Source organism: Salmo salar, chromosome 01 (assembly GCF_965601325.2).
Source record: "Salmo salar chromosome 01, fSalSal1, whole genome shotgun sequence".
NCBI classification, from domain to species: domain Eukaryota; kingdom Metazoa; phylum Chordata; class Actinopteri; order Salmoniformes; family Salmonidae; genus Salmo; species Salmo salar.
In genome coordinates this window covers 157,178,882-157,192,158 of record NC_138291.1, presented here as the reverse complement: position 1 = coordinate 157,192,158, position 13,277 = coordinate 157,178,882, and the positions used below count along the sequence as shown (strand labels likewise).

Sequence of the window (13,277 nt, the reverse complement as noted above, 5' to 3'; positions counted from 1 at the left end):
GCACTCGATATGTCCGATTTTAAAATAGCTTTTCGGTGAAAGCACATTTTGCAATATTCTAAGTAGATAGCCCGGCATCACAGGGCTAGCTATTTAGACACCCAGCAAGTTTGGCACTCACCAAAGTCAGATTTACTATAAGAAAAATGTTATTACCTTTGGTGTTCTTCGTCAGAATGCACTCCCAGGACTTCTACTTCAATAACAAATGTTGGTTTGGTCCCAAATAATCCATAGTTATATCCAAACAGCGGCGTTTTGTTCGTGCGTTCAAGACACTATCCGAAAGGGTAAAGAAGGGTGATGAGCACGACGCATTTCGTGACAAAATATTTCTAAATATTCCATTACCGTACTTCAAAGCCTGTCAACCGCTGTTTAAAATCAATTTTTATGCCATTTTTCTCGTAAAAAAGCGATAATATTCCGACTGGGAATCTGCATTTAGGTAAAAAGACGAAAGAAAATAAAGCATGGGGTCGACTCGTGCGCGCGCCTAAGCCCATTGTCCTCTGATCGGCCACTTGCCAGAAGCGCAAATGTGGTTCAGCCTGGGGCTGGAATTACATCATTCAGCTTTTTCCCGCCTTCTGAAAGCCTATGGGAGCCGTAGGAAGTGTCACGTTACAGCAAAGATCCTCAGTCTTCAATAAAGCTCAAGGAATGGTCAGACAGGCCACTTCCTGTAAGGAATCTTCTCAGGTTTTTGCCTGCCATATGAGTTCTGTTATACTCACAGACACCATTCAAACAGTTTTGGAAACTTTAGGGTGTTTTCTATCCAAAGCCAATAATTATATGCATATTCTAGTTTCTGGGCAGTAGTAATAACCAGATTAAATCGGGTACGTTTTTTATCCGGCCGTGTAAATACTGCCCCCTACCCCCAACAGGTTAAAATAACATCAAATTGATCAGAAATACAGTGTTGACATTGATAATGTTGTAAATGACTATTGTAGCTGGAAACGGCAGATTTTTTATGGAATATCTACATAGGCATACAGAGGCCCATTATCAGCAAACATCACTCCTGTGTTCCAATGGCACGTTGTGTTAGCTAATCCAAGTTTATCATTTTAAAAGACTAATTGATCATTAGAAAACCATTTTGCAATTATGTTAGTCCAGTTGAAAACTGCTGTGCTGATTAAAGAAGTAATAAAACTGTCCTTCTTTAGACTAGTTGAGTATCTGGAGCATCAGCATTTGTTCGATTACAGCCTCAAAATGGCTAGAAACAAAGGCCTTCTGAAACACGTCAGTCTATTCTTGTTCTGAGAAATGAAGGCTATTCCATGCGAGAAATTGCCAAGAAACTGAAGATCTCGTACAACGCTGTGTACTCCTCTACTCTACTCTTTTCACAGAACAGCGCAAACTGGCGCTAACCAGAATAGAATGAGGAGTGGGAGGCCCCGGTGCACAACTGAACAAGAGGATAAGTACGTTCGAGTGTCAAGGTTGAGAAACAGATGCCTCACAAGTCCTCAACTGGCAGCTTCATTAAATAGTACCCGGAAAACACCAGTCTCAACGTCAACAGTGAAGAGATGACTCTGGGATACTGGCCTTCTAGGTAGAATTCCTGTGTCCAAGAATTGACTGACAAGTTTCAGAAGAAAGGTCTTTGTTTCTGGCCAGTATGAGATGAGTAATGCAAGATATGTAAACATTATTAAAGTGGCATTATTAAAGTGACTAGTGATCCATTTATTAAAGTGGCCAATGATTTCAAGTCTGTATGTAGGCAGCAGCCTCTCTGTGTTAGTGATGGCTGTTTAACAGTCTGATGGCCTTGAGAGAAGCTATTTTTCAGTCTCTCGGTCCCAGCTTTGATGTACCTGTACTGGCCTCGCCTTCTGGATGGTAGTGGGGTGAACGGGTGCTGTAGGTGTCCTGGAGGGCAGGTAGTTTGCCCCCGGTGATGCGTTGTCCAGACCGCACCACCCTCTGGAGAGCCCTGCGGTTGTGGGCGGTGCAGTTGCCATACCAGGCAATGATACAGCCCGACAGGATGCTCTCAATTGTGCATTGTAAAAGTTTGTGAGGGTTTTAGGTAATATGCCAAATTTCTTCAGCCTCCTGAGGTTGAAGAGGCGCTTTGCACCTTCTTCACTACACTGTCTGTGTGGGTGGACCATTTCAGTTTGTCCGTGATGTGTATGCTGAGGAACTTAAAACTTTACACCTTCTCCACTAGTCTCTCAAAGCACTTCATGATGACAGGAGTGAGTGCTACGGGGCGATAGTCATTTAGTTCAGTTACCTTTGTCTTCTTGGGTACAGGAACAATGTTGGCCATCTTGAAGCATGTGGGGACAGCAGACTGGGATAGGGAGAGATTGAATATGTTTCGAAAAACACACCAGCCAGCTGGTCTGCGCATGCTCTGAGGCTAGGGATGCATGATTGATAGATTATGTGTATTGTATTTTAAAATAGTTTTTTTTCTAAGTAATTCTTTCCACAGCTTACCACAAGTTATGCATACACAACAAGAAATAAACATCTCTAATAAATATGTCATCTAACCTATGATCTCATATACTGATATTCAGCACCACAATACATTAATTGTGTTTGTGTTGTGTCTCCATAGGATGTGTTTGGGCAGAGTGGGAGTCGGCGTGGAGATGGGACATGGGGTCCCCGCCAGAAAGGCTCGGTGGGACGAGGGGACGTCTTTGTGGTGGACGAGGACACAGACCTGGCTGATCCAAACCTCCAGGGGGGACACCTCAACCCTCAGTGGAAACCCAGCAGGCAGGGCCCCAAAGGCAGCCACGAGGGCAAGCCTGAGCCCTCCTCCAAACTCTTGGAGGAGAACATCACCACGAACAAGAAGACGAAAGACTCTGGAGGGAGGGGCGTCGGCCTGTTTCCCGCAAAACCCTTGGATGACATCATTATTGATTTGGACCCTGGGTCTTCCCCGAAGAAGCCCTCAGTGGAGTTTCCCCATGTCGTTAAGACTCAGATAGAGACCCCCCTTGACCAGGAGCACCCAGACTCTAACCTGCTGAGAGAGGAGGTGGAGCGGCCTCAGACCCCTTCTCAGACTGCCTTCGCCCCCACCTCAGAGCCCCCTGCCCCCCCTGTGGAGGCTGTAACTGAGGAGAGGAGACCCACCACACACATCCCCACCCAGCCTGACCCAGACCCTGACCGGGCTATCACTGTGGAACGAGGACCAGAACGCCCACGCACAGTGACCATCGTACACAGGGAAGGGGATCTGGTTCTGGGCTCTGATGGCCAGATGTATAGGCTCCAGAGAGGGCCCCCAGGCCGAATGGGGCCCCCAGGAAAGGAGGTAAGTGTCTTCAACATCTTCCTCGACTTTTTCGCTGTGCCAGCGCTCATGTGTCATGTTGTGTAACTTTTAATGTTCATGTTTATGGAGGGTGATGCTTACTGCTTGGGACTGTTCATTAGTAGTTTTGATGTTAGAGCAGAGATCGTTGTCTTGCTTAACACTTTTGTTATGTAAAACAAGAAAACAAACCTAACATAATAATAATAATAATTATTATTATTATTATATTAATAACTTTATTTGTATAGTGCTTTTCAATACAAGTAACAAAGTCCTTCACATCATAAAATAATGTGTGGAGCATTATGAAATTAGAAAATAATTCTGTGTTTGGCCTTTAGGTTCTGCATCAATCTGAATATAATCAACAGCCTTTATCTTGTTAAAACATGAGTTAACCCTGATGTCTTTCATGTTCCTTTCCTCACATTAGCTACTCCACAGCTCCAAATAGCACCACAAGTGTCAATGCCTTCATCACTGCATTAGTCGCGGCAAGCAAGCATATCAACAAGCATCTTTGATTGGTGGAGGGGGTGTGAAGCCCTTAGGGCCGCCACAACCAGACCCAGATGGAGCAACATCTGGCCCATTTTGGTCCTGGTCCTGGAGCCTCAGCCTGGCTCTCTTGCTGCTATAAAAGCCTGGGATCACTCGGCACCATTACTGTGATTTATCCCGGCTGTATCGAACATGATAGATGTCCTGCTGGCCACGAGTAAATGGCTCTGGAGAAGGCTGCAATAATTAAGCCCCCTCTCATGTAAAGCAAGGCAATGGTCTTATGGTCTAGATGTCCTGGCGATAGTGTTGTATGTCAGGCCTGTGGAGGGCGTGTGTGTGGTGTGCATGCTTGCGTGTGTGTGTGTGTGTGTGTGTGTGTGTGTGTGTGTGTGTGTGTGTGTGTGTGTGTGTGTGGACTATTAGGTGAGGCTGGTCTGGCTATAGCTCCCTCAAATGACATGGACGGCATTTGAGGAATTTTTATGTCCTCGCTGCATGTAAATCTTCTGTGATATTTGACGTGACATATACACTGAGTGGACTAAACATTAGGAACACCTTCTCTTTCCATGACATAGACTGACCAGATGAATCCAGGTGAAAGATATGATCCCTTATTGATGTCACTTGTTAAATCTTCTTCAATCAGTGTAGATGAAGGGGAGGAGACAGGTTAAATAATGATTTTTAAGCCTTGAGACAATTGAAACATGGATTGCTGTATGTGTGCCATTCAGAGGGTGAATGGGCAAGACAAAATATTTGTATTTTTTTTAATGGGATATGGTAGTAGGTGCCAGGCGCACCAGTTTGAGTGTGTCAAGAACTGCAATGCTGCTGGGTTTTTGCGTTCAACAGTTTCCCGTGTGTATCAAGAATGGTCCACCACCCAAAGGACATCCAGCCAACTTGACACAACTGTGGGAAGCATTGGAGTCAACATGGGCCAGCATCCCTGTGGAACGCTTTTGACACCTTGAGTCTATCTGTCCAAATTAATTGAGGCTGTTCTGAGGGCAAAAAGGGGTGCAACTGAACATTAGGAAGGTGTTCTTAATTAATCAATCAGTCAAATGTATTTATAAAGCCCTTTTTACATCAGCAGATGTCACAAAGTGCTCATATAGAAACCCAGACTAAAACCCCAAACAGCAAGCAATGCAGATATAGAAGCACAGTGGCTAGGAAAAAAATCCCTAAAAAGGTAGGAACCTAGGAAGAAACCTATAGAGGAACCAGGCTCTGAGGGGTGGCCAGTCCTCTTCTGGCTGTGCCAGGTGGAGATTATAAGAGTACATGGCCATTAAGGCCAGATCGTTCTTCAAGATGTTCAAACGTTTGTAGATGACCAGCAGGGTCAAATAATAATCACAGGGGTTGTAGAGGGTGCAACAGGTCAGCAGCTCAGGAGTAAATGTCAGTTGGCTTTTCATAGCCGATCATTCAGAGATGGAGACAGCAGGTGTGGTAGAGGGAGAGAGAGAGGGAGGGAGAGGGAGAGGGATGTTTTGTACACTCAGTGTATGATAGCTGACTAAAAAGACCAGAAGCTGCTGCCATATATACATAGACATGGAATCACTGGTCACTTTAATAATGGAACACTGGTCACTTTAATAATGGAACACTGGTCACTTTAATAATGGAACACTGGTCACTTTAATAATGGAAAGCTAGACAATAATAATGTTTACATACTGCTTTACTCATTTCATATGTATATACTGTATTCTATTCAACTGTATTTTAGTCAATGCCACTCCGACATTGCTCATCCTAATATTTATATATTTCTTAATTCCATTATTTTACTGTTAGATTTGTGTGTTTTGTTGTGAATTGTTAGATACTACTGCACTTTTGGAGCTAAACGGTTGGAGCTAAACGGTGGGGAGGAAGTCTTTGACTTTCATAGGCAGCGGGCCGCAGTGGAAACCCTGGTGAAGGAAATCTTTACAGGGGTCAGCTGCTCTCTTCTGGCTGCCTGTCTCAGTCTGTTAATAGTGGACAGGGTAGATGTTGTAACCCATTTGGTAGTTAATGTTTATAACAGTACGATATTAAGCTGTAGATGCATATGATGCCTCATGAGCTCTTTGTCAACACTCATTTGGATTTTAGGTTTAGTCTGTTAATCAATGTGTTGTTGTTTTTTGTTGTGCTTGAGCTTACAAGGGCATTGGCTACTTCACGTTTGATTGTATGATACAGGAGCTACATCTCTGTATATGAGAAGTTAAGAAGTCCTCTGCACTCCACTACATCTCTGTATATGAGAAGTTAAGAAGTACTCTGCACTCCACTACATCTCTGTATATGAGAAGTTAAGAAGTCCTCTGCACTCCACCACATATCTGTATATGAGAAGTTAAGAAGTCCTCTGCACTCCACCACATCTCTGTATATGAGAAGTTAAGAAGTCCTCTGCACTCCACTACATCTCTGTATATGAGAAGTTAAGAAGTCCTCTGCACTCCACTACATCTCTGTATATGAGAAGTTAAGAAGTCCTCTGCACTCCACCACATCTCTGTATATGAGAAGTTAAGAAGTCCTCTGCACTCCACTACATCTCTGTATATGAGAAGTTAAGAAGTCCTCTGCACTCCACCACATCTCTGTATATGAGAAGTTAAGAAGTCCTCTGCACTCCACTACATCTCTGTATATGAGAAGTTAAGAAGTCCTCTGCACTCCACCACATCTCTGTATATGAGAAGTTAAGAAGTCCTCTGCACTCCACTAAATCTCTGTATATGAGAAGTTAAGAAGTCCTCTGCACTCCACTAAATCTCTGTATATGAGAAGTTAAGAAGTCCTCTGCACTCCACCACATCTCTGTATATGAGAAGTTAAGAAGTCCTCTGCACTCCACTACATCTCTGTATATGAGAAGTTAAGAAGTCCTCTGCACTCCACTACATCTCTGAATTAACTTGAATTAATGTATCACATGTTCTGTTCTCTTTCTTTTGTCGTTTACTTTCTCCAGGGCTTTCCCGGTCACGCTGGCTTACGTGGGTTTAAAGGTGACAGGGTAAGAGGAGCTGACATTTTGGAATGGCTTGAGGTGGCTTAAATTTATGACAATGGCCTTTGGGTTAGTCTGCTTGACCTCGCATTTGAATGCACCTTAACTTTGTCTTAGTAAATGATGGAACTGCGTTAGGATCAGAGCATGAGTAGCTAATTGTTTTACGACTGAAGTTGACATAATAAGTCATGTGTTTACAGCAATAAACCCCTAGCTTTTCAGTCCTCCTGTAAAATCTCTCACAGTCCAATATGACTGACTGTATGACTTCAGCTTACTCATTCTAGGTGTAGATAACTAGTACCTATGATGTTTCTCACAGGGCCAGCTGGGGCCTGAGGGGCGTGCAGGGCGACAGGGGGATCCAGGCCCCCCCGGCCCACCTGGTCTGCCGTCCTTCTACCTGTGGAAGAACACTATTGAGGAGTGGGCTGCTTTTCGGGTGAGTTGACAACCCCCCTTCCATCCCAATTCCTACTCCGACCTCACGCTCACGCTTTACCTAGTACTAAATATTTCTAAAACTAAAATCATTGTATTTGCGACAAACCATTCACTGAACCCTAAACCTCAACCAAATCTTGCAATGAATAATGTGGAAATTGAGCACCTTGAGGAGACTTAACTGCTTGGAGTAAGCCTGGATTGTAAACTGTCATGGTCAAAACAAATAGTTGCAACAGTAGCTAAGATGGGGAGAGGTCTGTCCATAATAAAACAATGCTCTGCTTCCTTGACATCACTATTTACAAAACAAGTCCTACAGCCACTAGTTTTGTCGCACCTGGACTACTGCCCAGCCATAGGGTCAAGTGCCACAAAGAGGGACATAAGCTAATTACATATGGCCCAGAACAGAGCAGCACAGCTGGCCCTTAAATGTACATGGAGAGCTAACATCAACAACATGCATGTCAATCTCTCCTGGCTCAAAGTAGAGGAGAGATTGACTGCATCACTACTTGTCTTTGTGAGAGGTATTGTCGTGTTGAATGCACAAGTTGTCTGTTCAAACGACTAGCACACAGCTCAGATACCTATGCGTACCCCACAAGACATACCACAAGAGGTTTCTTCACAGTCCCCAAGTCCAGAACAGACTATGGGAGGCACCAAGTACTACATAGAGCCATGGTTACATGGAATTCTATTCCACATCAGGTAACTCATGCAAGCAGTAAAATCACATTTAAAAAACAGATACAACTATACCTTATGGAACAATGTGAACTGTGAAGAGACACACACAGGCTCACACACGCACACTAGCACACACACTCTACACACACGTGCATTGTATTGTACATATGTAGTGGTGTAATAATTTTAGATGATGTACTGTTTTATTCTGGGGGTTTTATGTGATGTAAGTGCCTTAATGTGTTTGGACACCAGGAAGAGTAGCTGCTGCCTTGGCAACAGCTAATGGGGATCCCTAATAAATACTAATACCTCACCCCACCTCACTTAAAATCAGCCTCAATCCAACCCCCAACTCAAACCTGTCACATGTCAACCCCACCCCCAAATCCCACCCCCAGCAATAACCCAACCTTGCCCCAACTCTCACCTAAAGGTGTCTGCATACTAGGTTCAGTTTGCTCCTAGCAGAACGCGGCTAGGTGAAGTGAACGTCTGTGCCTTGCTTACTCCTTTATAAGACCTTTGCTTGAAAAACTAGAAAAAGGCGGCAGTAGTACTGTTTGTCCCTTTTCAGATGACGTAGCCTCAATATAGTCAAAATTAATCTTAGATAAAACTCAAGAAATCTGTAATTCATTTTCACATTTTTTCTGAGGAGGTCTTAGTCGCGAACTTTTATATCCAACTAATATGTTTGGTGCAGTATTTCTCAAGTAAGAAAATCAATCCTTTAATATATACACAAACCGTTTCGGATGGGAAGCATGCGGACGCTTTACCTCAACTCCACAAGGACATACAGTATTAGGCTACGACCCTATAGACTGCCTGTGCAGGGTTGCAAAATTCTGGTAACTTTCCCCGAAATTCCCAGGTATTGCCCAGAGGTTTTCCAGTCTAGCTGTATATTCTTTGACCCCACACTGCTGGTGCGTGTGAGCCGGTGCTCCATCTATCCCTCGTCAGTTTAATCCCCCTGCCTGCTCTGAGTCTGAGACTGACCGCAGCTGCAGGCTGTATAGTACAGACATGTGACAGAAAACTGCATGGCCATTATTAAATAAAGATGCTGTGTAAGAATAAAAGGCGATTTGTTACTCTGGGCTTTGAACTGAGCCATGTGGTCAGACAGCGATCAGATACTGCTATGTATTTCAAATGAGTAGGGATGATAAAACTAGCTCTGATTTTAGCCCCAGTACTTTTTCTGAAGAGAATAAGGCACCGAATAAAACCAAGAAAACCAGGTATTAAAACATCTGAGACTTTTATTTATGAGTGAAATGTCCCTTTAAGATGGCAATGCTATGAATTATGGTTGATGGAATCTATATACATTACATTTTCTTATCGTTTTGATTCCTGACTCGTGAAACTTTAAATAATTTGTAATGTCTCCATGTTTCTTCCAGCAAACCTCTTTCTACCATTTACTCTATGCTGGCTGGCCTGTAAGTAATGGACACCCATGACTAGGACTAGACTGGGAATGCATCCCAAATGGCACCCTATTCCCTATATAGTGCACTACTTTTGACCAGAGCCCTATGAGTCTTGGTAAAAAATGGTGCACTATAACAGGAATAGGGTGCCATTTGGGACACATTAAGGGTCTTATAGAGTATATGGGTCATAAAATACAGCAGGGTGTGTTTTGGTTCTTCCTGACACTGTTTTCTTCTCTGTGTGCTTGGAGAGGGAGCAGGGACTCCCAGGACCAGCTGGGGAGATGGGAAAGACAGGCCCACAGGTGAGCAAAACCCCTTCCCTGCATATTTACTTTAGGTAGAGAGTCTCATCATTTTATTTTACCTTTATTTAACTAGGCAAGTCAGTTAAGAACAAATTCTTATTTTCAATGACAGCCTAGTGGGTTAACTGCCTTGTTCAGGGGCAGAACAACAGATTTGTACCTTGTCAGCTCTGGGATTTGAACTCACAACCTTTCGGTTACTAGCCCAATGCTCTAACCACTAGGCTACCCTGCCGCCCCATCATGTGGGTAGTATACCATGAATACTGGTTTAAATGTCATGATGCAGTTGAGAGTGTTTATACTGTTTGACCTATTGAGTTACACATTTTTCTGTCTCTGCCTGTCTGTCTTGCCCCCCCTCTCTCTTTCTTTCTCTCTTTCTTATCCCACCCAGGGGCCAACAGGGGATCCTGGCCAACAAGGGCCTCCAGGAGTAATTGGAGAAATGGTAAGTACTGATAACAGGAGCAATGTTTGTTGTAAAACGCACATCCTTAAAAGCATAGGGGCTGTACTAATAAAGTGTACATACTGTAAAAATAACAGAAAGGCCTGCACACTATATTTCAATCCAAGATGACGTGATGAAAATCCTCTGGATGGAAACGTTGTCATTAAAGGTGATCATTAGGATCATAGAGTGTGAGAGTCTTTCTGTTATCAAATCAAAATAACATATTTTTGAGTACTGATGACATCCATTCTGGGTTTAGGCGCGTTACTGTTATACAATAACACCCAATGACCCCATTGTTGTCCCTGGGAAATTGGTCAAAGCAAAACCACTCAAGTTGTTTTGCAGCTGAATTAATAGATGCCATAATGCTATGAGGATTTGATTGTACTAAACATGTACTTAAAGAAAGCGTGGGAGAATCTGTTTAGCGGTTAGCACTTTGTAAAGCTAAAGGTATTAGCATCTCAGGCTCTTCCTACATCCCTCACAACCATACAAACACATTAGCACAAGGCTTGGAGCCTGATTTCCAAGCTGTGGCTTTGTGGCAACAGAAAAACACAGAAAAAAACAGAGAGAGGCTTTGCTATGTTGTGTCTTAGCCAGTCAGAGACCTCAGCTGAACTGAGCACTGACGCTACGGGCGTAACAACGGCCCACGTCATAGAATGCTGATGTTTTGGGTACAGTTGTAAACACTTCCTCTCCCTCCCCAATACGAAAGCTACGATGTCTGGGCTGTGTGGCACACACGTGGCGTGGAGAATGGCTGTATTATGTGTATGAGTGTGCATGTGTGTGTGTGTGTATACACACATACAGTATGTATATGTGCTAGTGACATTTTTGGCCGATACCGATATCCAATATTTTCCTTGTCAAAAAACCCCGATACTGATAACCGATATTTAACATTTTAGCAGCCTTTTAAATAGTTAACACACACACATGGACGCAGTGGTCTAAGGCACTCAGTGCAAGAGGCGTCACTACAGTCCCTGGTTCGAATCCAGAATGTATCACATCCGGCCGTGATTGGGAGTCCCATAGGGCGGCGCACAATTTGCCCAGCGTTGCCCGGGCCGTCACTGTAAATAAGAATTTGTTCTTAACTGACTTGCCTAGTTAAATATAGGTTACACACACCACACACACACACACACACACACCACACTGACCAGAAAGTCATTTTGTTGGCATTTACGTATGTCCCCATTACCAGTATAATCAAAACCTATTTATTCCACTTACTTGCTGTGCGGTTTTGTTGTTCATTTGTTCAGTCGTTTCATTCTCAACCAGGATTTCTATGGAACGCCGTATGGGTCTTTGCGTGTCAAAAAAGATACACGTTAAATAACACTATTTTCATTAGCTATAGTTAGCTAGCTAACTATATAGCTAGGTGTCATCATCTAAAATAACCCTAATTTATAAGACAGTTCTTATTTGATTAATGGTGGTCGGACCCATCTATGTGAAGATAGCCACAATAAGGATTAGCCACGATAGTGGACTTTGTGGTTAACCTTCAAAATAAAAGTATGGCATAATTCTACTATTTGTATTAATTTGCATCACTGTCAATGACATACTTTTATTTTGCAGGCAAACTGCAAATTCCACTTAACCCGGACCGGTCGAGCCCCACTAGCCAGATGAAGCTAGCCACAATAAGGCACAGTAGTGGAATTTGCAGTTTGCCTGCAAAATAAAAGTATGTCATTGACAGTGATGCAAATTAATACAAATAGTAGAATTATGCCATACTTTTATTTTGAAGGTTAATCACAAAGTCCACTATTGTGGCTAATCCTTATTGTGGCAATCTTCACATAGATGGGTCCGACCACCATTAATCAAATAATAACTGTTAAGGCTGCTTATAACGTTAGCTTTGGGCAACAGTAGCTGGCTAGCTATTTATTTTCATGAACTGAAATTCAATTTCAATAGGCGATCATCAAGTGGCAACATAGCTAATACTTACTCACAAGGATTCCTAAATCATTGCTAAGAATAATGAAATGACTACAGTTTCTAGTGGTCATTGTTTTCAGGCTGGTTGTATTGGTGCTAGCTAGGTACCAAGCTAAAACTAACACCCCAGAAGTTGCGGTTGAACAAATGATGCTTTATTACCAATGCGGTATTGTTAACAAATCGTTCGTGGCTGGTGTTTGCTTGTTTGCAAACTTTTTTGTACAGCTTTGACAGTGCTACTGTATCCGTTTTGACATGCAAAGACCCAAACGGCGTTCCATAGTATGTATGTCGTGAAGCTAATAGCAGTGACGCTATTACTGTGTAACTCCGGTAGGGCAACATCTGAAAAATAGAGCACTTGGTAGTGTGTACCGGTGCTCGACCAGTCGGCGAAAGCCAACATCACCCACGACAGAGAACGGTTGATTGAAATCCATTATCTTGTCTTTAATGGATTTCACCTTTGAGTTGTCTCGCTGAAATGTTCTTACTCTTTTAAATGACTGCTCGACTTGTTGACTGCTCGATCCACACAGCAGACATTGTGGGCTAGGTTAGGAATGCTGTGTTGCATGTGTAGCGCAAAATTTTACGTGGCGTCATTACATCATGTACCTACGTTATATAGGTATGCACGTCAGCTTTGACATCGTTTTTTAATATTGGCGTTAAACTAGACATCAGCATTTTTTGCTAATATCGTCCGATTCCGATATGTTCACCAATATATAATGCATCCCTAATATGTGCACCTGAGAACTCATTTATCAGTCTTGTACAATATCAATCACTGTCCACACACACATTCGCACGCACGCACACACACACATAAAATATCAATCACTGTTCAGGCCCAGAAATATAACAGTCCACACTGTCCACACTGCCAAGAGCTAACAGGTGTTTCTAACAGGTGTTCTCCACCTGTCTGCAGTGCAAGTTATTGATGACAAGGGGGTCTAAAGTCTAACATAAAGATAAACAAATAATGCCTCCACTTCTGATCCTCTTGATAAGCTCTCAGTGACACCCTATTGGGCAGGAATGGTGCCTTAAATAGCATTCCTGTATAGTACCA

The 13,277-nt window shown here is 43.0% G+C and overlaps 1 protein-coding gene across 1 annotated transcript in view; it reads left to right on the top strand.

The window, feature by feature from the left end:
• Positions 1-13,277, top strand: part of LOC106567252 (uncharacterized) — a 157,589-nt gene that overhangs the window by 102,241 nt on the left and 42,071 nt on the right. The window contains exons 7-12 of the mRNA XM_014136323.3: positions 2,603-3,316; positions 6,816-6,860; positions 7,180-7,299; positions 9,413-9,451; positions 9,697-9,750; positions 10,151-10,204. Of these exons, the coding sequence (XP_013991798.2) occupies positions 2,603-3,316; positions 6,816-6,860; positions 7,180-7,299; positions 9,413-9,451; positions 9,697-9,750; positions 10,151-10,204 (1,026 nt within the window). The remainder of the gene's footprint in view (positions 1-2,602; positions 3,317-6,815; positions 6,861-7,179; positions 7,300-9,412; positions 9,452-9,696; positions 9,751-10,150; positions 10,205-13,277) is intronic.